Source organism: Hyla sarda, chromosome 2, assembly GCF_029499605.1.
Source record: "Hyla sarda isolate aHylSar1 chromosome 2, aHylSar1.hap1, whole genome shotgun sequence".
In the NCBI taxonomy this organism is placed as follows: Eukaryota; Metazoa; Chordata; class Amphibia; order Anura; family Hylidae; genus Hyla; species Hyla sarda.
This window is the reverse complement of record NC_079190.1, coordinates 398730846-398755328: the sequence shown is the minus strand read 5'-3', so window position 1 is coordinate 398755328 and position 24483 is coordinate 398730846. Positions and strand designations below refer to the sequence as shown.

Genomic DNA, 24483 nt, shown 5'->3' with positions numbered 1-24483 from the left:
GCATGCTGGTAGTTATAGTTTTGCAACAGCTGGAGGCACACGGGTTGGGAAACACTGAGTTAGGAAACAGACAATGTTTCCCAACCAGTGTGCCTCCAGTTGTTGCAAAACCACAACTCCCAAACATTCTCAGGCATGCTGGGAGTAGTAGTTCGGCAACATCTTTAGAGCCAGATGTTGCCGAACTACAACTCCCAGCATGCTTGGAGTTGTAGTTTGCAACATCTGGAGGACTACAGTTTGCAGACCACTAATACAGTGGTTCCCAATCTGTGCCCTTCCAGATGTTGCAAAACGACAACTCCCAGTATGCCAAAACTGTCCAGGCATGCTGGGAGTTGTAGTTCTGCAACATCTGAAGGGCCAGATGTTACAGAACTACAACTCCCAGCATGCCTGGACAGTAAGGGCATGCTGAGAATGTGTAGTTTTGCAACATCTGGAAGGGCACAGTGGTCTCCAAACTGTGGACCTCCAGATGTTGCAAAACTGCAACTCCCAGCATGCCCAGACGCCAAGGGCTGTCTGGGCATGCTGGGAGTTGTAGTATATAGGGTCCCAATACAGCAATGCATGTCGCTTTACGGCGACGTGCATTGCTGTAAAGGGCCCGACCGCGGCTGAAGATATACTTACCTGTCGCCGCCATCTTCCTCGCCGGGATCCGGGTCTTCAGGGACGAGGTAAGTACCGGGGCCGGTCCCCAGCACTCCCCCGTCCCCCGCCGCATCCTCCGGTCTTTCTCCCGTCCTCTCCGGACTTTCATGGGCCGGGCAGGACGGGAGGAAGTAACCGCCCCCCCTCCTGCGATTGGTCGGTTAACTAACCGACAGATCGCAGGGAATAGGAGGAGGTGGCAGGTTTGCCACCTCGCTCCTATACGTTAGCATGGCCCTGGCTGTCTGTGACAGCCAGGATCATGCGAAATTACCGGGCGGTCGGGTCCCAGAGACCCAGAGGTCGGGTCGGGTCCCAGAGGCATACATGGCCCCCCTGAAGGATTTCAGCAGGGATCCGCTTCCGATCTCCGCCGGGTGAGCGGCGGAGACCAGGAAAAGACATGACGTATGCATACGTCATGGGTCCATAAGACCCAGGGTATGAAGACGTATGCATACGTCATGGGTCCTGAAGAGGTTAAGATTCATGTAAATTTTAATAGTAAGTCTGTAGGATTTTAAGAAATACCTGTTGACACGTCCACTTTGTCAGGTTCAAAATGGGTGGAGTTGTTCAGATATTTTCTGTAAAGTGTCATAAGTTTCTAAATTTTTGGCACATAAAAATTCTCCAAACTTCACAAAAGAGAAACTAAATTGTCTGGGTAGGAATAGTAAATCTGGATGTAGTAACAATCCAAAAATGGATACATTGGGGGAATTAATTTAAACTGTGGTTCTTGGCACTAGCTGTCTAAGTTTTTCATGGATTTACTATTCTAGTGCATGTCCACTTAAACATCTGGCTTGTTTTATAAATGAGTCCCTATTCGGTAGTTTTTGCACATGCACCAGAACTTTGGCACTTGTAGCTAAAAAAAAGTGATTAGATTTTTCCACTAACTTTACCTTGGCTTATTGGCAGGAATTAAATCGACATTCACCACTTCAAACAACGTTCCAAAGTTTTATGTCCAACAAACAGCATAGGCAGTTGATGAACAACAATTTTGGCAGATGTGGAGCCGAAATTCTGGCACATCATGGGCGGTTGTGCTTTTCTTCTGTTTTTAGTGTTCTTTGAAAATTTGAGAAAGTACTTGCCTCCTCAGGGACTACATTAGATGCACTTTTATAATATGACACATTTTTTATGTATTGCATATTTACTCTATACTATTTAGAAGTTATTTAAAGCTATTGTTTTTTTTTACTTACGTCTTATATGACTTACCGTTCCAGATTATAATATCTCAGATATTTTAGCTTATAGTTCATTTCAGTGATAAATAGCACATTGTCCTAACATTTGATCTTTATTGGCTTAGGTTGTGGACATATTGTGGAGTGATCCAAGGAGCCAAAATGGCTGCTCACCAAACAGCTTTCGAGGTGGAGGTTGTTACTTTGGACCAGATATAACGAAAAAATTACTTGATCGATATGATTTAAAAATGCTGATCAGATCACATGAATGCAAACAGGAAGGTTATGAGTTAAGCCACAATGGAAGGGTAAGAACAAATAAAAACTATTTAGTTGGTTATTTCATTAATGAATTAGATCCACTTGTTGCGCAGCACCATTCACTAGGATTATTTTACATGACACTTTACTTAATCTTTTTTATTTTATAAATGGCCACACAGCCTCACTGTATTTAAGGGGATGATTGTTGGGTTGTGTGTAGAATTCACATTAGCAGCACAAGTTACTAATTACCACAACTCGGGCTAAAAAAAATAAAATACACAGTAAATAAACTGTGTATTGAAACAATGTACAGTATCCCAGGTATACAAAGTCCAATGACACATCCATAGAAGTTATACACAAGTAGCAGAGATGTAGATATTATACATCAAGAACATCTTTGTTGCATCTATTACATCTTCTTTATAGGTTATAACCATATTTTCAGCATCTAACTACTACGATGAAGGAAGTAACAGAGGAGCATATCTCAAGCTGTGCCCTGATCTAATTCCACGCTTTGTACAGTATCAAGTCAGTAAGAGCACACGCAAACTCACACTTCATCAACGGTAAGAGCACATTGTTTTACTTTACATGCTATTACTTTTTGTTTATAGGGGGATGAGTTCTGCCCCTTTAAATTCATCTAGCGGCACCACATTTTGTATATTTTGCTGTGAAAATTTAAAAAAAGCCATACTTACCTTCTGCAAACTCCCACTGCTGCCGTTTTGGTGGTTCCCAGTTTCTCCTGCTCTTAGCTGTTTACCCTCATGTGTTGTTGCCACAGGAACTCCCCACTCAGTCAATGCCTGGATGCAGTGATGACTTGCCTTAGCCAGTGATTAGCTGTTGGGCCAGTTCCTGCAGGAACAACACCTCACAGGAGCCAAATAGCACCCAAGAGCAGTGGGGATCAGAAGCAGTCAGAATGGCAGCAGTGGGAGATCAGACCAGGTGAGTATGTCTTATTTTTATTTTCTTTATTTTTATTTGTTAAAAATCTGCATAAAATAAAAAAAACTCAGAAGTATGTGGAATCACCCTAATAGGACAGCATGTCCTGTAAATATGGCCTTGATGTCTTGGTAGTGTACAAATTCAAAGAATGGTGTGTTCCCAGACCTTTTATATAATATGCTGTAACCTATTAACTCCCCATTGGATTCCTTCCCAAAGAATAATTATATGCTTCCCTTTTAATGTAGACTCATTACATTATCTAAACTTTGACATGTTGAAGAGACATGTCAAAAGTTTTGATCGGTCAGGGTCTGAGTGTTTAGCCCTCCATTGATCTCTACATATACCCAGGAGAAGTGTGCGGTTATGCATTTAACTCCCCAGCTCTCTGCCTTCTCCATCTCGCTGCAAAAGATGGGCTCCTTAGACTTATTATGAGTTTGTGCAGTGAGTTTAATATCACAGCATGCTGGAAAGTGAAGCCCATAACTGCAAGTTTTTCCTGGCTCGTTCTAATGACATCCCTAATGACCAGGACACTTTCATTTATTTGGTATATCATTTGCTGCCTGTCTGGTGTAAATTATTGTAAACCTGGCAGGCGATGGAAGGCCACATCCCTCACACCGAGCCCACTCCCTTACATGCTCCAAGAAAGTAAAGCAAGGAGGGGCTGTAAATGCCAGCCTTGACATAGCCTATTGGTTACAATGCAGGTTCCAAGATGAGCAGTTCTAGCTAGAATGGAAAATATCATACATTGACCATGGTAAATTTTCAGTGTCATTCCGTGCCTTGCTTCTTCACACTGTCACATCATTTACTCTAATCCAAGGATGGGGATTTGGTGCTGCATATGAAATTATTTTGATCTCATAAATTGAGCTTGAATTTTCGGTTTCTTATTGCAAAAAAAGATGTACAAAAATAGTTTTTCTGGCCACACAATGGAAGTAGACTTGGTTCACTTCTACTAAACATACAGTTATGTTATTAGAATTCTAACTGACTAACAGATTTTTTAGGCAGTTTTCTAGGACAATGTATCATCTATATAACAGTGAAAGAAAACCTTGACAACTTTTTGCTGGTTTCTCTCTGCAGGATGTGCGCTGTCGAAGATTCTGCTCTTAGAGCACTACAGGAACAATTTTTTGCCCATCACTCTGACCTTATGAAAGCTTTTAAAGAGCATGACCCAGATGGTACAGGTAAATAAAATCGTACTTATGACAAATTCAGCCTTTTTCTGGTTCCTATATTTGAAACATTCGCAAGGTGCTATATTCAGCAATTACATTTGTTTTATCTCCTTATTATTAGGTTTTACATGTTATAATTATGCATTGCTTATGTAAAAATTTTATTGTAAACCTGTCCAAAGGAAAAGTGGCAATAGCAACCAATCAGATCGCTTCTTTCATTATTCAGAGGCCTTTTATAAAATGAAAGAAGCAATCTGATTGGTTGCTATGGGCAACTCAGCAACTTTTCCTCTGGACAGGTTTTGATAGATCTCCCCGACAGTGCAGGAGGGCTTCACAAGCCTATTCTAGCCATGTCTGTGCTGACAATGCAGGCTGCTGTGTATTCACAAAAAATGCCTTTGTAATCCCACTGAGAGTGGGAGAGGTTGGGCCTGGAGTCTGCTATGCTCTGGGCTGATTGATAGATGGCATGCACGCAGAAGAAGCAAACAGGGCCGCCCTGTGTATCAAGCCATATCGTGACGTAGACGGAGAGAGGTGGTGCAGCCCCTGAGCATAGTGGACCTCAGGCTCCTTGACTGTCCAGCCGACTTTAAAGGAAAACTGTCACATGTTTTGTCCCGCTCTATCCATGGGTATCTGTGGATAGTGCGGGAGACGCTGAACATTTTGAGTCCTACCTTGCCCGTATCCACTGCGCCGTTCACCCATTATAGCTCTTTTACGGTGTATTCAAATTAGCTGCTAACTGGCACGGGCGAGGTTACTGCCTTCAAATGGCACTGTGACGTAACCGCTGCCCGGCCCGCAGCACTGCCCGGCTAATGAATATTCATATACTGCCTTACTATCTCCGTCTCATCTCGGCCGAGTCCCGGACGATACTGCGCATGTGCGGGAATTCTCACTACACCCGGAAGCGGTTTTCAGCGCTGCTTCATTCGTCCAGAGCAGCGCTGAAGACCGCTTCCGGGTGTAGTGAGAAATCCCTCACATTCACAGTATCGTCCGGGACTCGGCCGAGATGAGACGGAGATAGTAAGGCAATATATGAATGATGACAGCGCAGCACTCACCCTTGATAGTGGTTTATTCAGATCAAACGATACACAGGAAAGTGAAGATCCGCAGTACAGTGGGGTCCGGGGGGGAGAACAGGTATGAGGACTCAATCGAGTCCTTGCAGCAACGTTTTGTGGCAAAAAACGCTTGTGTATCGTTTGATCTGAATAAACCACTATCAAGGGTCAGTGCTGCGCTGTCATCATTCTTTTTTCTAAATTTTTACACCTCTGCCTATTGTTGCATTGCACCGCCCAGTGTACAGTACAGGCCCCTCATCATTAAGCACATATCTAATTAGCAGGACCCCAGTGCCGAGTGTTCGTACTCTATTCTCCAATAATGCAATATATGAATATTCATTGGCCGGGCAACGGTTACGTCACGGTGCCAGTTGGCAGCTAATTTGAATACACCGAAAAAGAGCTATAATGGGTGAACGGTGCAGCGGATCCGGGCAAGGTAGGACTCAAAATGTTCAGAGTCTCCCGCACTATCCACAGATACCCGTGGATAGTGCGGGACAAAACATGTGACAGTTTTCCTTTAAGAGAGATTACAAAGGCGTTTTTTTGCGAATACAGGTGAAACTCAAAAAATTTGAATATCATGCAAAAGTTAATTGTATTTCATTAATGCAACTTAAAAGGAAAGGAAGCCTGAAGTGCTCCAAAATCTCCTGGTGGACACATGCGTTGACCCTGGACTTAAAGGGGTACTCCACTGGAAAATCAACTGGTGCCAGAAAATGAAACAGATTTGTAAATTACTTCTATTAAAAAATCTTAATTCTTCCAGTACTTATCAGCTGCTGTTAAGATCCACAGGAAGTTCTTTTCTTTTTTGAATTTCCTTTCTGTCTGACCACAGTGCTCTCTGCTGACACCTCTGTCCATGTTAGGAGCAGGATAGGCTTTCTATGGGGATTTGCTCTTACTCAGTGGACCAGCACCAGCAGATGACATGGCTCGCCAAGTCATTGTAATTGGGGATTTGGGGTTTTCATGAGCTGTACGCCATAATCATTACAGTTATGACAAACCAGGACTTAAACTATCTTGCTTTGCATGTAATGAGTCTCTTTCATATATTAGTTTCACCCTATAAGTTACATTACTGAAAAAAAAGAACTTTGCACAATATTCACATTTTTCAAGTTTCACCTGTATACTGCACACTGCATTACCAACACAGGTATGGCTAGAATAGGCTTGTGAAACCCTACGGCACTGTGCGTGTATGTAGCTTCACAAGCCTATTTTAGGTGCCAGTTGCAAAAAAAATCTAGATGTCATGCAACCATAAAAATTATTTATAGTCAGAATAATTGGGTTATTTTCTTACCCTCTGCTTTATTATTGTACAGTAAATGTTTCAGCACCTCCTTGTCTGTGTTTAATATTTACTGTTTAATGTAGAGGGATTTTAACCACTGAGGTTTCTGAACATGTATAGAGACTGCAGGCATTGTGGGTTGCTGGAAGATGAGGAAGACACTTTTTCCTCCTAAAATCTATTATATTTTATATACTAAAATGTGTGACGAATTTATGCAAACAAAAAAGAACTTTCAGTTTGCAAAACTTAGGTGGATACAGTGCAAAATATATGCATTTATTTCTTACATTTCTTTTCAAATTTTTTTTCATGTACTATTACACAAAAACAACGTACACAAATGTGTATTTTTCTAAAAGTGCATAAAAAGGCAATAAACCGGACAGTGTGCATGTCAGTTGGCATTTCTTTAAGGTAACTAAGTTATATAACCATAAAAGAGCAAATAATTATACATTACAGGTAAAATCACAGTCAGTGAGTGGGCATCAGCAATGGAGGCAGTACTCCATCTAGATCTACCTTGGAGGACATTACGCTCAAGACTTGCACGGCTGGCTCCTGATGGGAGTGTGGAATATCTGTCATGTTTTGAAGATCTGCACATTGAAAAACCCATAAAAGAAGTAAGTGTAGTTTAGTTTATTTATTTATATTCTTTTCTGTTCCAAATCTTAAAGGGGTACTCCGGTGAAAACCTTTTTTCTTTTAAATCAATTGGTGGCAGAAAGTTAAACATATTTGTAAATTACTTCTATTAAAAAATCTTAATCCTTCCAGTACTTATTAGCTGCTGAATGCTACAGGGGAAATTCCTTTCTTTTTGGAACACTGATGACATCACGAACACAGTGCTCTCTGCTGACCATTTTAACAACCATGCATAGCAGATGCATAGCAGATGTATGCTAAGGGCAGCATGGTGGATCAGTGGTTAGCACTGCTGCCTCGCAGTTCTGGGCACTTGGGTTCAAATCCCACTAAGGACAACAATAAATAAAGCGTTATTATTATAATAACGTCATCAGAGAGAACTGTAATCGTGATGTCATCAGAGAGCATTCCAAAAAGAAAAGAATTTCCTCTGTAGTATTCAGCAGCTAATAAGTACAGGAAGGATTACGATTTTTTTAATAGAAGTAATTTACAAATATGTTTAACTTTCTGCCACCAGTTGATTTAAAAGAAAAAAGGTTTTCACCGGAGTACCCCTTTAAAGGGTTATTCCAGGAATTTCTTTTCATTTGACTATGCTACTATGCTACAGGGGCTGTAAAGTAAGTGTAGTTCATAATATAGTGTCTGTATCTGTATGTGACAGTTTTCTCACAATTCTTATGTGATTTTCGCCTCAATATTTATTTTTAACAGCATACAAAATGACTCATGTCTCTGGATTTCCCAGGGTGCAGTTCCTCGAGACGTGACATCACTAGTCAAGAGTGCAAAGGGAGCCTGTCCTGCTTCAATGGGTGGAGCAATCGCTGGGTGGGAGGGAGATAATTTTGTAACAGCTGTAGGCAGCCTGGATAGAAAATACTGGTCTTTTGAATGGAATGCCGCTCATTTGTGTTTCAATGGGTGGGGCGGCTGATATGTGGGAGGGAGGAAAGTGACTTCACACTTAAACATGGAAAAATGGGATTTATAGTATAAGAGACCAAACTCCAACACGAAATATCCAGTTCACAAAAAGCTAGCCACAACATTATGGTGATCTCACAACAGCCATTTAGCCCCAAGACAAGCACAGATCCTTTCTAAGCATGTCCATTACTGTCTGCCAGGTACGTTCTAAAATCACCTTTAGTATAGAGTACATAAAATCTGATACAGTCTATAAAAAAAAAAACATGGAAGGACAAAAAAGGGAGTAGACAGTGATAGGGAAATCCTAGCTTGAAACTGCAGGTGTCGGCTATGTCATAACTCCATACCCTGCCGTTTAACCCTCTAGATGCTCTATGATCCCCTGGGTTTCCAAATACCTCCCAACCCTCCAGGGCTGCCATACTTATACTCCGATTACACAGAGGAAATGGACAAAATGACAGTACACTGCAACACATTAGTACTGTACAAGAAATCATGTTCAAGTACAGTAGGAGGACTAAAATAAGTAAAAAAAAGTTTCAAAAAATATAAAAAATACCCAATATTAAAATTTTAAAGCACTCCCTTTTCCAAGTTCTCAAATAAAAAAATAAATCAACATAATTTATTCTGCCTGTTACGGAGCAGGATGTGGATCCTCTAACCTGTGTGGCTGATGACTAGTGTTGAGCGGCATAGGCCATATTCGAATTCGCGATATTTAGCGAATATATGGACGAATATTCGTCATATATTCGCTAAATTCGCATATTCGTAATATTCGCTTTTTATTTTTGCATATGTGAAAATTCGCGTATGCGAAAATGAGCATATGTGAAAATTAGCATATATAAAAATTAGCATATGCGGAAATTCACACGCCAGTCTCACACAGTAGTATTAGAGCCTTCCTTACACCACACAAGCTGGAAGCAGAGAGGGGTGATCACTGTGATGTGTACTGTGAAGAAAAAGAAAAAAAACGAATATTTGTAATTACGAATATATAGTGCTAAATTCGCGAATATTCACGAATTCGCGAATATGCAATATTCTCGAATAAAATTCGCATTGGGAATATTCGCGAGCAACACTACTGATGACTTGGACCGTGACTTCACACTTAAACATGGAAAAATGGGATTTATAGTATAAGAGACCAAACTCCAACAGGAAATATCCAGTTCACAAAAAGCTAGCCACAGTATTATGGTAATCTCACAACAGCCATTTAGCCCCAAGACAAGCACAGATCCTTCCTAAGCATGTCCATTACTGTCTGCCAGGTACGTTCTAAAATCACCTTTAGTATAGAGTACATAAACAAATTCGCGTATATGTGATTTTCGCGAATAAAATTCGCATTGCGAATATTCGCGAGCAACACTACTGATGACTTGGACCGTATCAGGGAGAGGAGTCTAAGGTGCCGCTGGTCTTCACCAGAGCCGCCGCAAGGCAGGATGGGCTTGCTGCGGCAGGTGACACCCAGGTCGCTACCCCTGACACGGCTCGACCACACAGGTAGCTTGTCTAGGCGAGGTACCGAAGGATAAGGCAGTAGCGTAGTCAAACGTAGCAGAAGGTCAAGGCAGGTGGCAATGGTGCGAAGTCAAATAACGTAGCGGAAGATCTAGATACATGGCTAAGGCAACAGCCAATATGGAACGCTTAATCTCAGGCTAGGGGCACTGAAGATCTGGCAGGGAAGTGTGGGTTGTCAGCACCCGGGGCAAGGCAAGTAATTTGTAACAGCTGTAGGCAGCCTGGATAGAAAATACTGGTCTTTTGAATGGAATGCCGCTCATTTGTGTTTCAATGGGTGGGGCGGCTGATGTGTGGGAGGGAGGGAGGAAGGTGACTTCACACTTAAACATGGAAAAATGGGATTTATAGTATAAGAGACCAAACTCCAACAGGAAATATCCAGTTCACAAAAAGCTAGTAATTTGCGCCCCCTAACCCGTGGATTTTAGCACTCGAGTCTCTTCCACTAGATTAGTTAAAGAAACCCTTACCCCCTAAGCACATGTATGTACATGTATTGCTCCCCCCCCCCACAATATTAGGCAGCTCCCCCCACATTTGTAGGCAGCTCCCCCCCACATTAGGTCAGCAGTTCCCCCACAATAGTAGGCAGCTTCCCCCTACCCCACAGACATACAGCTTCCAGCCATATACAGTGTATGACTAAAAACCAGGGGGCCTCCAGCTGTTGTGAAACTACAACTCCCAGCATGCCCGGACAGCCTTTGCCGGTCCGGGCATGCTGGGAGTTGTAGTTTCACAACAGCTGGAGGCCACCTGGTTTTTAGTATTAGTTTTTATATGCTCTGGCCGGCCCCTGCCTGCAGCCACACATGGGAGCCGGCCCGGGCACATAAAAAGAAGTATTCCTATCCCGGAGAGCGCGCCCCCCCAGATGTTGCGCCCGGCCCCCCCTGCACCCCCCACGCTACGCCTCTGGGGAGGTGCAGGGAATTTATAATGTAGTGTCAAGTGTAACAACTAATTATGGGCGTACTGGCCCTTTAAATTTCAGAGCTCCGGCGCCCGCGCCTTAGTAGCTTAGACACAGAGGAGGAGGTGGCAGGGGAGCATGGTGAGTAATGGGTTGGGATTCGCATTCGGGCACGTCCCACGATGCGAATCCCAGCACCCAGGGATTCAGGGACCATGCGCTCGCGGCCAATGTGTGACACTGCCGTGTGCAGCAACATCTGAATTATTAAAATATATTTTTATTTAACCCTCCCAGTGAACTTCATAAATAATACTGGAGTAGTAATTAAAGAGCTTTAGTAATTAAAATGATTTTACATTTATGTTTATATGTTTAAACCTTTTCACTGCCTCATTCATTCTGTATTTTTGTTTTCATGCATTATTTATTTCCATTTTTCTCTAGGTTCAACCTAGTTTGGTTGAGACGTTATACAGATACAAAGCAGACCTTGAGATCATCTTCAACATAATTGACAAGGATCACTCAGGTATTTTTCATAATATAATAGATCATTTTGCATGTTAGGTGCCTCATACCATCAGCCGGAAATGTGCCGTATACCATGTTTTTTTCCACTAAGAATGATAAAATACTCAGAATGTATGGAATTATTTGTCCCCATTTATGACTTTAGATGGATAAGTGTAAAATATGCGTTAGTTATTTTATGTACCCTGTAGTTCTTGTAAACAAAATAGAGTAAAGATGGAATATAGTGAGGGCCAACAAATTGTGCAGCCATTTGTTCAGGAGTTGTCCCTTATTGGTACTTATTCCATCATATATACAGCATGTAATGAATGGCACAGAGGGTTAAACATCTTCCTCTGTACACTTTACCTTGAGTTGTCAAACAAGGTTGACCATATATTACATAGGACATCTTTAATCAGTGATGTATTATTTAACATCTGATAAAATGATGGCATTCTGAACAAACTGTACCATAAAAAGACTGCATTAGATTTAACAATCTATTGTATTGTATAGTAAAAATAGAAACTTCTGGTGTATACAACATCTTAAAGGGAACTTGTCATCATGAAAATGCTATCTAATCTATCAGAATACTGTTATAGAGCAGGACACCTACACCCAGAGGCGTAGCTTGTAGCTTCTGTGCCCTGATGCAAAATCTGCAACAGGGCCCCATATGTCAATTATGTTACTGGTTTCTAATGGGGTGGATGTGCTTGGGGGCCCCCTTAGGCATCAGGGCCCCAGTGCGACTGCTACCTCTATAGCCACGCCCCTGCCCACACCCACAGGACTCCTGAGCATGGAAAGAGCAGAGATTTCTTGTTGTGTGTTTTAAACATTAAAGAGCCCTAATCTTACGTTTTATTTAGGTTTGATATCCATTGATGAATTTCGTCAGACCTGGAAGCTTTTCAGCTCGCACCTTCACATAAGTATAGATGATGCCACTATAGATGACTTGGCCCACAGCATAGATTCCAACAAGGATGGCAGCATTGACTTTAATGAGTTTTTGGAAGCTTTTCGAGTGGTTCACAAATTTGATGGGAAAGATAGTAACAAAAGATCAAAGCTGCTACACTAAACAGGAGGAAGAATTTCACAATCAAGGCAACTTAGACACTTGACTGTCTCTAAACCTTTAATTCAATGGTCTTTCCTGGCATGATACGTGTCCTGCCTAAAGCAGAGGCCAGAAATGCTTATCAGCTGTGTATGAAGGAGAAGAGAAATATGGACAATCATGGAGCAACATTCAGTGGCTGAACATCTAGGACCTTCACAAATGGTACTGAGATGTATTCTACAATGGACTATGTTGTGGGACTTATGGAAGATACATTAAATTGCAGGACATAATACAGAGACTACAAGCTGTCATAAAAGTATGGCCCAGGTTTATATATATATATATATATATATATATATATATATATATATATATACACACATATATATATATATATATATATATATATATATATAGAGATAGTTAGATAGACAGATAAAAATAATTGCTAAATATATCCCAACAGTATGTTTAATAGTCATTTAACTGGAGCATGAATCACATTTGCACACTCCATTTATTGTCTATGGGTGATAGCCAAGTAAAGATATCAAATACTTTAAGGGAATCTGTCATCAGTGTCACCTGCACTAACCTGTTGGTACAGGGTTGTAGTGCGGGTGACACTGATGAAAATGATACTTACCTTCTTCTGTCCTCGCCGCTGATCGTACATTATACTCGTTTTTGTTTTATGCAAAATAGCAGGCTTAGGAGCCTGCTTGTCCTCAGATTGGCCTGGCTTATGAATACGGTATTTATTATTCTGCTTCTGAAAAGGCACATGCACTGTAGACACATAGTAATTATGGAACACATTTGTTTTTAGAAATTTGCATTGTATTGTCCTCTTAAAAACAAATAAACTGAGTAGCCATTCCACTTGTCAATAAGTCCCTACACACTTGTCCCTTGCCACACATCCTATTGACAAGAGAAAAGGGAAGACACACTTTTCAGTTGTTTACAGAAATAATAATAGGAATAGCACAAAATTGAGTTCTAAGAAAGTTTCAGGCTCATGAAAAATACAAGAAGTTTTCCAATGATAAAACCTTTTTTTCTACTTTCAAATAAATGAGTTGGCTGAATTCCCAGCTAGAGTGTACAGCAGGAAAAAGAAGCTGTTACCGGATGTACACTAGACAGGAAGTCAGGCTATTTAAACAACAGAGCAGACAGTTTGCATCAGAAGCAAAAGGAAAGCATGAAATACCACAAAAAGGTAGTAAATAACTGTATTTTCCAAATGTATTAGTAAAAAAAATAGGTTTTATTATCTGATAACCCCTTTAACCCCTTAAGGATTCAGCCCATTTGGGCCTTAAGGACTTAAGGAAATTTTATTTTTACGTTTTAATTTTTTCCTCCTCGCCTTCAAAAATTCATAACTCTTTTATATTTTCCTCCATAGACTAGTATGAGGGCTTGTTTTTTATGCAACCAGTTGTCCGTTGTAATGCCATCACTCACTTTACCATAAAATGTATGGTGCAACCAAAAAAAATACTATTTGTGTGGTGAAATTAAAAAGAAAGCCGCAATTTTGCACATTTTGGAAGGTTTTGTTTTCACGCCATACAATTTACGGTAACCATGACATGTGTTCTTTATTCTTTGGGTCAATATGATTAAAATGATACCCATGATAACATACTTTTCTATTACTGCTGCACTTAACAAAAAATCGTAACGTTTTAATCAAATTAGTATGTTTAAAATCCCCCTATTTTGAAGACCTATAACTTTTTCATTTTATAAGCGGCGGACTGAGGGATAATTTTTTGCGCCGTGATCTGTACTTTTTATTGATACTATATTTGCTTATATAAAACTTTTATTACATTTTTTATAATTTTTTTTGAATAAAATATTATGAAAAAGCATCAATTTTGGACTTTTATTTATTTTTTTATGTTCACGCCGTTCACTGTAGGGTATCATTAACATTATATTTTAATAGTTCAGATATTTATGCACGCGGAAATACCAACTATGTATATTCATTTTTTTTTTTTTTTACACTTTTTGGGGGTGAAATAAAGAAAATGGGACAATTTACATTTTTATTGGGGCAGGAGGTTTTTCACACTTTTTTAACTTTTTTTTTACCTTGTTTACTTTTTTTTTTTTTTTACACTTTACTAATCCCCATAGGGGATCATTCAATCATTCAATTGCTAATACTGTTTAGTGCTATGCATTAGGCATAGCACTGAACAGTGTTATCGGTCATCTTCTGCTCTGGTCTGCTCGATCTCAGACCAGAGCAGAAGACCCGTGGAAGGCAGCGGAGGCAGGTGAGGGGACCTCCATCTGCCATTCTTGATGATCGGATCGCCGCAGCAGCGCTGTGGGCAATCTGATCATCCATTTTATTGACTGCAACGCTGCAGATGCCGTGATCTGTATTGATCACGGCATCTGAGGGGTTAATGGCGGACATCGGCAATATTGCGGATGTCGGCCATTACCAGCGGGACCATGGCTGCTATCAGCAGACAGAATCTGCCGCGCATGACCCGAGCATCGCTCAGATGCTCGCGGTTATGTACAGGACATAAATATACGTCCTGGTGCGCTAAGTACCGCCTCACCAGGACGTACATTTATGTCCTGCGTCGTTAAGGGGTTAAAGATATGTTCACACATGCATATTTTGCTTCAGATAACCCTGTGTGTATGCTCAATAGTGAAATACGCAGCATACACTATGTGTGACCCCATCTGTGTATCTCCTTATTTTAATTTTTTTTACTATATAAAACTTTTTATACAAACATACGTTACTAATCTGTTTTGGCTTTTTAAATGTACAATTTAAATTTGATTTTCTTTACAAGAGTATGAGAAGCATGTAACTTATGAATTGCTTTACAGTAGCCACATGAACATAAAAATCAACAGGAAACAACGCATTTCTTTTCATATTGGACCTCATTTACTTAGAAAATCGGGTTGTAAGTCTATGTTGCTTTCTTACCCGACTGCTTTTTTCCCTGGTATTTATTATTATGTCGCATCCTGTTTGTCGCACGTGGGTTTTGTTGGTTTTGGTTTCCAACTCCTCTGAGTTGTCGGGAAAAAATCCACAACAATTCAACAAATTTGGGTTGGAAACCTTTATAAATACGTGGGAAAGCTCAGAAATGTCGGGTTACGCCCCTTTTTCGGGTTTGGGAGAATCCACATCGGGTCTGTCGGGAAAAAATGTTGCATCGTGTCGCTGACTGGCGCACAATGTCTGCAACATGTTGCAGACGAAGATGCGACAAAAAAAAAAAACGACAAAACAAGTCGAGTTTAGAATATTAAATGAGGGCCATTATGTTGTGTCCTGGTGCAGGGAGGGGGAGGAGGGGAGCTGTCACCATTGTCTGTGTTCTGTTCAGGGTTAGCTTCAGCGACATGCACCTCCGTATGACTCTACTTCTTTTATCCACTTAGAATACTGCAACAATACTATCACCTTTTTTTCATGGTTTTCTCTGAATAAAATGACCATAAAAATGACAAATATTTTTTATGCCATTTTTTTCTAAAGATCGACAAAATAAAAAAAAATGCCATGTGTTAGCAGAAGATAAAAAAGAGGGAATCAGCTGTATGCTTTTCCACTTACCTCTAATGTTTATTTCGGACAGGAGATTATCTTTGATGCACATAGAAACCAATCAGAACTCAGCTTTCATTTTAGCAGAGCAATATGAAAAACACAAGCTGAGGTCTGATCGGTTGCTATGGGCAACAAAGAGAATCTAACTATAAGAAATGATGATTACTCTCCCCCATTGTGTTTTTTGTAATAGTTTTTTTTATTGTCAATGTTTAGTAACTTTACTTCAGAGTTGCAGTGCCATAAAGTCTTACGTTTACCACAAAAATGTTGTAACAGCTGCTTTTGCAATAATTAAAATGCTTTACATTTTATCCTAAGCCAGTACATATGAGTTCTAGAAGACATCATAAGAAAATGACAACTTTGTGTGAAATCCAATATAATAAAAGTAAAAAACATTCGCAGCCTGAATAAATGATTCTTAAATTATAACTAGAAGTCAAACATGGAAGAGATATCTCCAGGAGGATTTGCAATGACATTGAAAACTGTTGTTTTGAGCTTAGTTAAGGCTGGGTTCACACCCCAGTTGGGCTGTACTTTGCTATTTCTACATTGGGATAGCGGAAGAAAAGTATACAGGTGATGAACCGCATGGAGGTAGTATGAACCCAGCTCTAAAGGGAATCTGTCAGCTCCATATCCGGTACAGAGCTGCAGATGCCAGCAAATACTATAGATTCTAGGGGGATGCAAGTAACCTAACCATACTTTCAGTTTTGCTGGCTAGCAGCTGAATAGTCAATCTGGTGGTGCTGGGCTGCAGCATGCACGCCTCCTCCCTTCCCCTCCTGCCCTGCTTTGACTGATTGACATACATTGCTGGAAGCTGAGCCCTACATCAGTAATGCAGGGAAGAACAGGTGGGGAAGGCAGGAGGCATGGTTCTGCAGATCAGCACCCTCAGATTGACACTTCAGCTGCTAACAATAATGGCATTTTAATAACTTTTCAACTATTCACGGTGACCAGCAAAAATGAAATAATTTTTTACTTTTATCCCGATAACATCTATTTGCTGGGATTTTCACTTCTGTACCTTGTCTGAAGCTGTCAGATTTACCTTTAAAGGAGTTATCCAGGAATAGAAAAACAGAGCTAATTTCTTTCAAAAACCTCTCCCCGTCTTGGTGTGGTTCTGCAGCTCAGACCACTAAAGGAAAACTGTCAGCTTTTTTCCCCGCACTAACCAGCCGAACTGATCAGTTTGGTCCTTACCGTGCCTAGATCCACCACACCGTTTGGCTGTAATCTTCTATTTTCTTTCTATCTTTCTATTTAACTGGCACTCTGACATCAGTGCCGCTGGCCACAGTGCCAGCCCAGCTCATCAATATTCCTCCCCTCTCTCTTCATTACAGAGTGGGGAGAAGAGGGAGAGGCGGAGGAAGGAGAGGAATATTGATGAGCCAGCGGCACTGACGTCAGAGTGCCAGTTAGCCCAGCCGGTGCCAGTTAGCACCTAATTTGCATATTCCAAAAATAGAAGATTACGGCCGAACGGCGTGGCGGATCCAGGCACGGTAAGGACTAAACTGATCAGGGTCCCCCGCACTAACAGCCAATACCGCTGGTTAGTGCGGGGGGAGAAAGCTGACAGTTTTCCTTTACAGTGAATGGAGCCAAGTTGTAATACCACACACAACCTGGGGACAGACATTGAGTTGTTTTTTTAAAGAAATTAGCTCTGTTTTTCTATTCCTGGATAACCCCTTTAACCCCTTCCCGACTCATGACGTACATGTATGTCATGGGGCAGATGAGGGAGTATGACATAGGCCTGGGATAGGATCTGCGCCATAAGCGGCAGAGGTTATCAGCAGCTGGCATCTTCAGGTAATGACGGTCATAGGAGATTATGGCACTTGGATGCCATGGTCATAGCGATCATGGTATTTAAACAGTAAATACTGCTCATCTCTGGTGTCTATTGGCCCCATCAGCCCTCAAGATGTAGGGCAGCCCAAAGCCTTACCTTGGCCTCAGAAGATGATTGTTGCAGACTTAAGCAATAGAGCACAGATCACATAAATCAATGTAATGCAAAAGCATTACACTAATCTATATTAGCAAGCTTATAAATATACACATTAGTGTTGGTGACAATGTAAACTATGAGCAATGTCAACAGGTACCAATTCAAGGTTTTAACAGAATATAGGATGTGTTACGGTGTTATGAAGTAACAGTGTTTACTGGTATATGACTGTGGAAATTACACATGTAAGGGCTTTTATTCTTATTAACTTAAATGCAAATACAATTATGAAAGATTAAGATTTATTTTATGTTTATGTGTGATAAGGAGGTGGGTTTACCTGCATTTCAATAATAATTTATGCTAAATAATTCTCAAAAAAATAAAGTAATGTATATGGCCTATCAGTCACCTTATTTGAATCATTTACGGTGGTATGTGTGTTAAAAAAACAGTCAGCATTAGAAGTAATGCCCTGAGGGTTTTTAGTTTATTACCAGGCTGTGACATGTGGGGGAAGGCTTTAGTTATTTATGATGTGAACTAGCGTTCGAGCCACAAGAAGCCAACAGTCTTCTAGGTGTAAGGAATCCTGGGTCATGCTTTCAAACCATGCTTACAAGATGTGCATCCCCTCAACATATTATAGGAGTTGTTGATAATAGTCATTAATCTGAAGCCCAGTATGTTTTAGTCATCATTTTTCTGAAGATTTGCAATGAATGATGGAATCCTCCTTTTCAATGAAATCCTCACACTTCCTTCTAATTTTGTCCTTATTCAGGATAGAGTACGGTAAGTTTTTCTATTTATTTGTAGATTACTACCCATACCTATATTTTCTTTGTAAAAACAATTAACCAGTTTACAAACTAACACAATAAAAGGTTTTATCTTTTTTCAATTTTGCATTAATATGAAGCTATAGACAAAAGTACAGTGTGAGCAGTATGTATTTGGCGAAAATATGTGAGCAACTTTTGATCAATATGTTACATGTCGATATCTAATATTGATCATAGGAAAACCAGTCAAGCAGCTAACATGTGCAAACTGAGAAACTTTCTAGATCTAGAGCAAAGTGAATGGTTTGAGTTGAAATGTGTTAAGAAATAAAGACAAATGACTAACAAAGGTTGGCTTCTATCAGAGACATTATAAAGCGAAGTTTATATAGGCATTTTGAAGTTTCTCCTAGTACCCTTTGCTGCCATTAGTCCTCAGCTACACACTCCCTATTACAAAGGGGGATGTGCAGCCAAAGATTTCTTGATGGGTCAAAACAACCCAATCAGCCAACAAATGAGGTCAAAACAACCCAATCAGCCAATAAATGAGGTCAAAACAACCCAATCAGCCAACAAATGAGAGTTTGGTCATTAGTCTGCCCATTACTGCCCTGTTACATGCTACGATATTTGCCTATTCGGCTTATATTCGCCCAATGTAATAGTGGAATTATTCTAGAATGGATTTGTCAACACTAGCTTTACATCTACAGGTGTCTATATTATCTCTTTGATCAGACTTTTAGTGGTAAAATGGTGAGAAATGTGCCTTGTGTTATCCAAAGTCCAGATTGAAAGAGATGCTGTTGATCTATGACTACCAGACAAACATGCAAACTGTAATCTGTAACGCCTCCCCTTTCACATAGACAATCCTAAAACTGCACTGAGGTGACTAAATTTAAAGTCAGATATACAGAGAAATAGATAGCCGGCACTGATAGCACTTCAGCCTTTTCACACGCCTGCACAGTCCACAGTAGTGATAGGAACTACGGATCAGATTCTGTTACACCACAGTGCTCTACCATTTAGAGTACAAGCAGTTCATTGAAATAGAAAGCAGAAGAAGTCAGGTGGCACTTACAGTAAGTAAGCAGAATCTTCTTTATTCGGTTAGGTGCGTAAAACAAACAGCAGGGCGCTGGATATGCAGTACGTTCGGCCAAAAGCTATATCACACCGCTCCCGGCGCTTCTTCAGGTCACGCCTCCTCTGACGCGAGAGGCCAGGTAAATACCTCCTCACACCTGACACATCAGAGGGGGAGGTGTAACAGCACTGCAATAACATTAAAACAGCATAACAACATTTCAGAGTCTGTAGAAACATTAAAAACAGTTTCGAAATGAAACAGTTTCGAAAAAAAATCTCTGCAAAAATTCTTGAAGATGTACAAAAGATGAGGAAGGCCTAGATAAACGCATTCATATCTAAAAGGTCATTCAGACCTAGGTTACCCCATGCTTCGGTCCGTATGATCCACTTCGCCTCACATTGAAGGAGGGCTCTGCGTCTGTCTATACCTTCTCTCAATGGTACCAATTCTATTCCTAGAAATTTCATGGTTTGTACATCCCCTGCATGATCCTCTACGATGTGGGCAATTAGTCTGGGTGAACCTTTATTTTTATTTTTTTTGTGGAGTGGACACGTTCCCGAAATCTTATATTCAGAGAGCGTATGGTGCACCCTATATAAAATCTGTTACAGGGGCAAATCACTGCATACACTACATATTTCGTTCTGCAAGATATTACATCTTGACAAGAGATCGGGATACCTCCTAACACCACATTTTTTTCCAGGCATGCAAAGGTGCACCAATTACAAGAACCGCACCTATGCATTCCGCGAGCAATAGTTCTTTGAAGCCAATTTTCATTTCTAGTTCGGTTAGTTTTTAGACTACTTCTCACTAGGATGTTTTTAATATTCAATCAGGGATTTAGACTGTGTGTAGCTCGTTAAATCGGCATCATTTTGAATTAAGAACCAGTTATGGATTGTATGGATTTTTTTTATTTGTTTTGCCATTGGGCTAAACTGAAAGGAGAAAGAAAAACAAAACAAATTTGCAGGGGAGTTTTCTGAGTTATAAGAGGTAGTTGGATTAGAATTACAGTAGATGTCTTGTCTTTCCTATGTTTCCCATTTCTTTTCAATTTTTCTCTATTCTGTTCACTTGCTCGCTTCATTGCTTTATCGAGAACGGAACTTGGATAACCTTTTTTTTTAGAAGTCATTCTTTAAGATCTAAAGCCTGTCTTTCATAATCCATTTCTCTACTGTTAATTTGCCTCAGACGTAAAAACTGTCCATAAGGGACTGCTGATTTTACGTGCTCGGGGGTGATAGCTATTAAAGTGAAGGAGAGAATTACATGCAGTGGGTTTTCTATAACCTTTTTTCACAAGATTTCCCTCTTCTATCACCACAAGCACGTCCAAAAACTCTAGTTCAGATGGACCTATTTTAGATGTGAATTTCAAATTCAGTTGATTGTTGTAATTTAATGTAGATACAAATGTTGTGACCTCTATTTCAGAGCCTGTCCATACCATAAAGATGTCATCGACAAACCGTGGATAGCATGCAATAAATTTCAAGAATGGGTTGGTATCAGAAAAAATATGTAATTTCTCAAACATTACCACATATATATTTGCTACTGTACAGGCAACCTTAGTGACGAATGGTTTATTCAAACAGGAGGAGTTGCCATGGGCACTGTGGCTGCCTGTACAGTAGCAAATTTATATGTGGCAATGTTTGAGAAATTACATATTTTTTCTGATACCAACCCATTCTTGAAATTTATTGCATGCTATCCACGGTTTGTCGAAGACATCTTTATGGTATGGACAGGCTCTGAAATAGAGTTCACGACATTTGTATCTACATTAAATTCCAACAATCAACTGAATTTGAAATTCACATCTAAAATAGGTCCATCTGAACTAGAGTTTCTGGACTTGCTCGTGGTGATAGAAGAAGGAAATATTGTGACAAAAGGTTATAAAAAAAACCACTGCATGTAATTCCCTCCTTCACTTTAAAGGGGTATTCCAGGAAAAAACTTTTTTTTATATATCAACTGGTTCCAGAAAGTTAAACAGATTTGTAAATTACTTCTATTAAAAAAACTTAATCCTTTCAGTACTTATGAGCTTCTGAAGTTAAGGTTGTTCTTTTCTGTCTAAGAAATCTCTGATGACACGTCTCGGGAAACGCCCAGTTTAGAAGCAAATTCCCATAGCAAACCTCTTCTAAACTGGGCGGTTCCCGAGACACGTGTCATAAGAGATTACTTAGACAGAAAAGAACAACCTAAACTTCAGAAGCTCATAAGTACTGAAAGGATTAAGATTTTTTAATAGTAGTAATTTACAAATCTGTTTAACTTTCTGGAGCCAGTTGATATATAAAAAAAAGTTTTTTCCTGGATAACCCCTTTAATAGCTATCACCCCCGAGCACGTAAAATCAGCAATCCCTTATGGACAGTTTTTACGTCTGAGGCAAATTAACAGTAGAAAAAATGATTATTAGAGAAAGGCTCTAGATCTTAAAGAAAGACTTCTAAAAAGAGGTTATCCAAGTTCCGTTCTCGATAAAGCAATGAAGCGAGCAAGTGAACAGCATAGAGAGAAATTGAGAAATAGAGAAAAGTAAAAAGAAATGGGAAAAATAGGAAAGACAAGACATCCTACTGTAATTCTAATCCAACTACCTCTTATAACTCAGAAAACTCCCCTGCAAATTTGTTTCATTTTTCTTTCTCCTTTCAGTTAAGCCCAATGGCAAAACAAATAAAAAAATCCATCCATGATCACTGGTCCTTAATTCAAAATGATGCCGATTAAACGAGCTGCGCACAGTCTAAACTCCTGATAGCTTTTAAAAAAATTTAAAAATATTATAAAACATTCTAGTGAGAAGTAGTCTAAAAACAAACTCAACTAGAAATGAAAATTGACAACACTGAAGAAATTACCCTCTTCTACAATGTAAAGTAGTGAGTGCACAGCCTGTATAACAGTGTTTAATGTTGTGTCCCCTCAAAATAACTCAACACACAACCATTACTGTCTAAACCTTGGCAACAGAAGAAAACCCTTAAGTAGTTCAATTCAATGTCCAATTTGTGCCCAAAGTGTCAATATATTGTGTTGCCACCATTATTTTTCAGCACTGCCTTAAGCCTCTTGGGCATGAAGTTCTTCAGAGTTTCACAGGTTACCACTGGAATCCTCTTCCACTCCTCCATGATGACATCACAGAACTAGTGGATGTTAGAGACCTTGCGCTCCCCCACCTTTAATTGCCCTTTCGAAGCCCTACAGATGATCAATAGAGTTTAGGTCTGAAGACATGTTTGGCCAGTGCATCACCTTTAACTTCAGCTTCTTATTAAGGCAGTGGTCATCTTAAAGGTGTGTTTAGGGTTGTTATCATGTGTGAATACTGCCCTGCGGCCCAGTCTCCAAAGGGAGGGGGACCATGTTCTGCTTCAGTATGTCACAGTACATGTTGGCATTCATGGTTCCCTCAATGAACTGTAGCATCCCAATGCCAGCCCCAGACCATGACACTCCAATCACCATGCTTGACAGTAGGCAAGACACACTTGCCTTTGTACTCTTTCCCTGCCCCCACATAAGTTTTTAGAAGATGCTTCCTTTTGGGACAAAAGCCATGTAGACCAATGTGATGCAGTGTGCAGTGTATGGTCTGAGCACTGACAGGCTAACCCCACCCCCCACCACCTCTTCAACCTCTGCAGCAATCATATGTCAATTTCCCAAAATAGACAACCTCTGGATGTGATGGTGATGAAGCGTGCTCAACTTCTTTGGTTGACCATGGCGAGGCCTGTTCTGACTGGAACCTGTTCTGTGAAACCACTCTGGTCTTGCCCATTGTGCTGTAGCTTAGTTTCAGGGTGTTGGCAATCTTCATGTAGCCTAGGCCATCTTTATGTAGAGCAACGATCCTCAGAGAGTTCTTTGCTATGAGGAGCCATATTGAACTTTCAGTGACCAGTATTAGAGAATGTGAGAAGGATGAGACCAAATTTAAGACACTTGCTTCCCATTCACATCTGAGACCTTGTTACACATAACAAGTCACATGACATTGGGGAGGGAAAATGATTAATTGGACTCAGTTTGGACATTTCCACTTAAGGGTGTACTCACTTTTGTTGCCGAGGTTTAGCTATTAATGGCTGTGTTGTGAGTTAAACACTGTTACACAGGCTGTGCACTCACTACTTTGTAGCAGTGTCATTCAATATAATATTTAAAACATGTGAGGGCTGTACTGAGTTATGTGAGATACTGTATGTGTATGGCTAGCTTTAGGCCTCATCATTATCTAAGTCCTTCTAGTGTATGGTTAATGTCACTTGACCTCTGAAGGTGTTCTGGGATATGATATGAAGACACAAGCAGATATTTTAATGATGTTGGCCCACTTACATTATTTATCACCTAGCCACAGGATAGGTGACAAATTATGATAGCCGGGTGTCTGACCTCTGATGACACGTAAAGTGGTTCCCTTCATAATGGGATAGGGTCCATCAGTCCAATCAGTCCTACATGATATATAAGAAAACGTGATTCATCAGACCAAGCCTCTTTCTTCCAATGTTCCATGTTCCTATTGTAGGCACTTTTGGTGGTGAACAGGGGTTAGTATAAGCACTCTGACTGGACTATGGCTATGTGGCCCCATATT

At 40.3% G+C, this 24483-nt stretch overlaps 1 protein-coding gene across 1 annotated transcript in view; it reads left to right on the top strand.

Moving 5' to 3' along the window:
- The window catches only part of PPEF1 (protein phosphatase with EF-hand domain 1), a 96278-nt gene extending 83603 nt beyond the window's left edge, over positions 1-12675 (top strand). The window contains exons 14-19 of the mRNA XM_056558764.1: positions 1988-2173; positions 2562-2704; positions 4203-4309; positions 7169-7332; positions 11208-11292; positions 12155-12675. Coding sequence (XP_056414739.1) covers positions 1988-2173; positions 2562-2704; positions 4203-4309; positions 7169-7332; positions 11208-11292; positions 12155-12369 — 900 coding nt within the window. The 3' untranslated portion in view covers positions 12370-12675. The remainder of the gene's footprint in view (positions 1-1987; positions 2174-2561; positions 2705-4202; positions 4310-7168; positions 7333-11207; positions 11293-12154) is intronic.
- The last annotated feature ends 11808 nt before the right edge of the window (positions 12676-24483 follow it).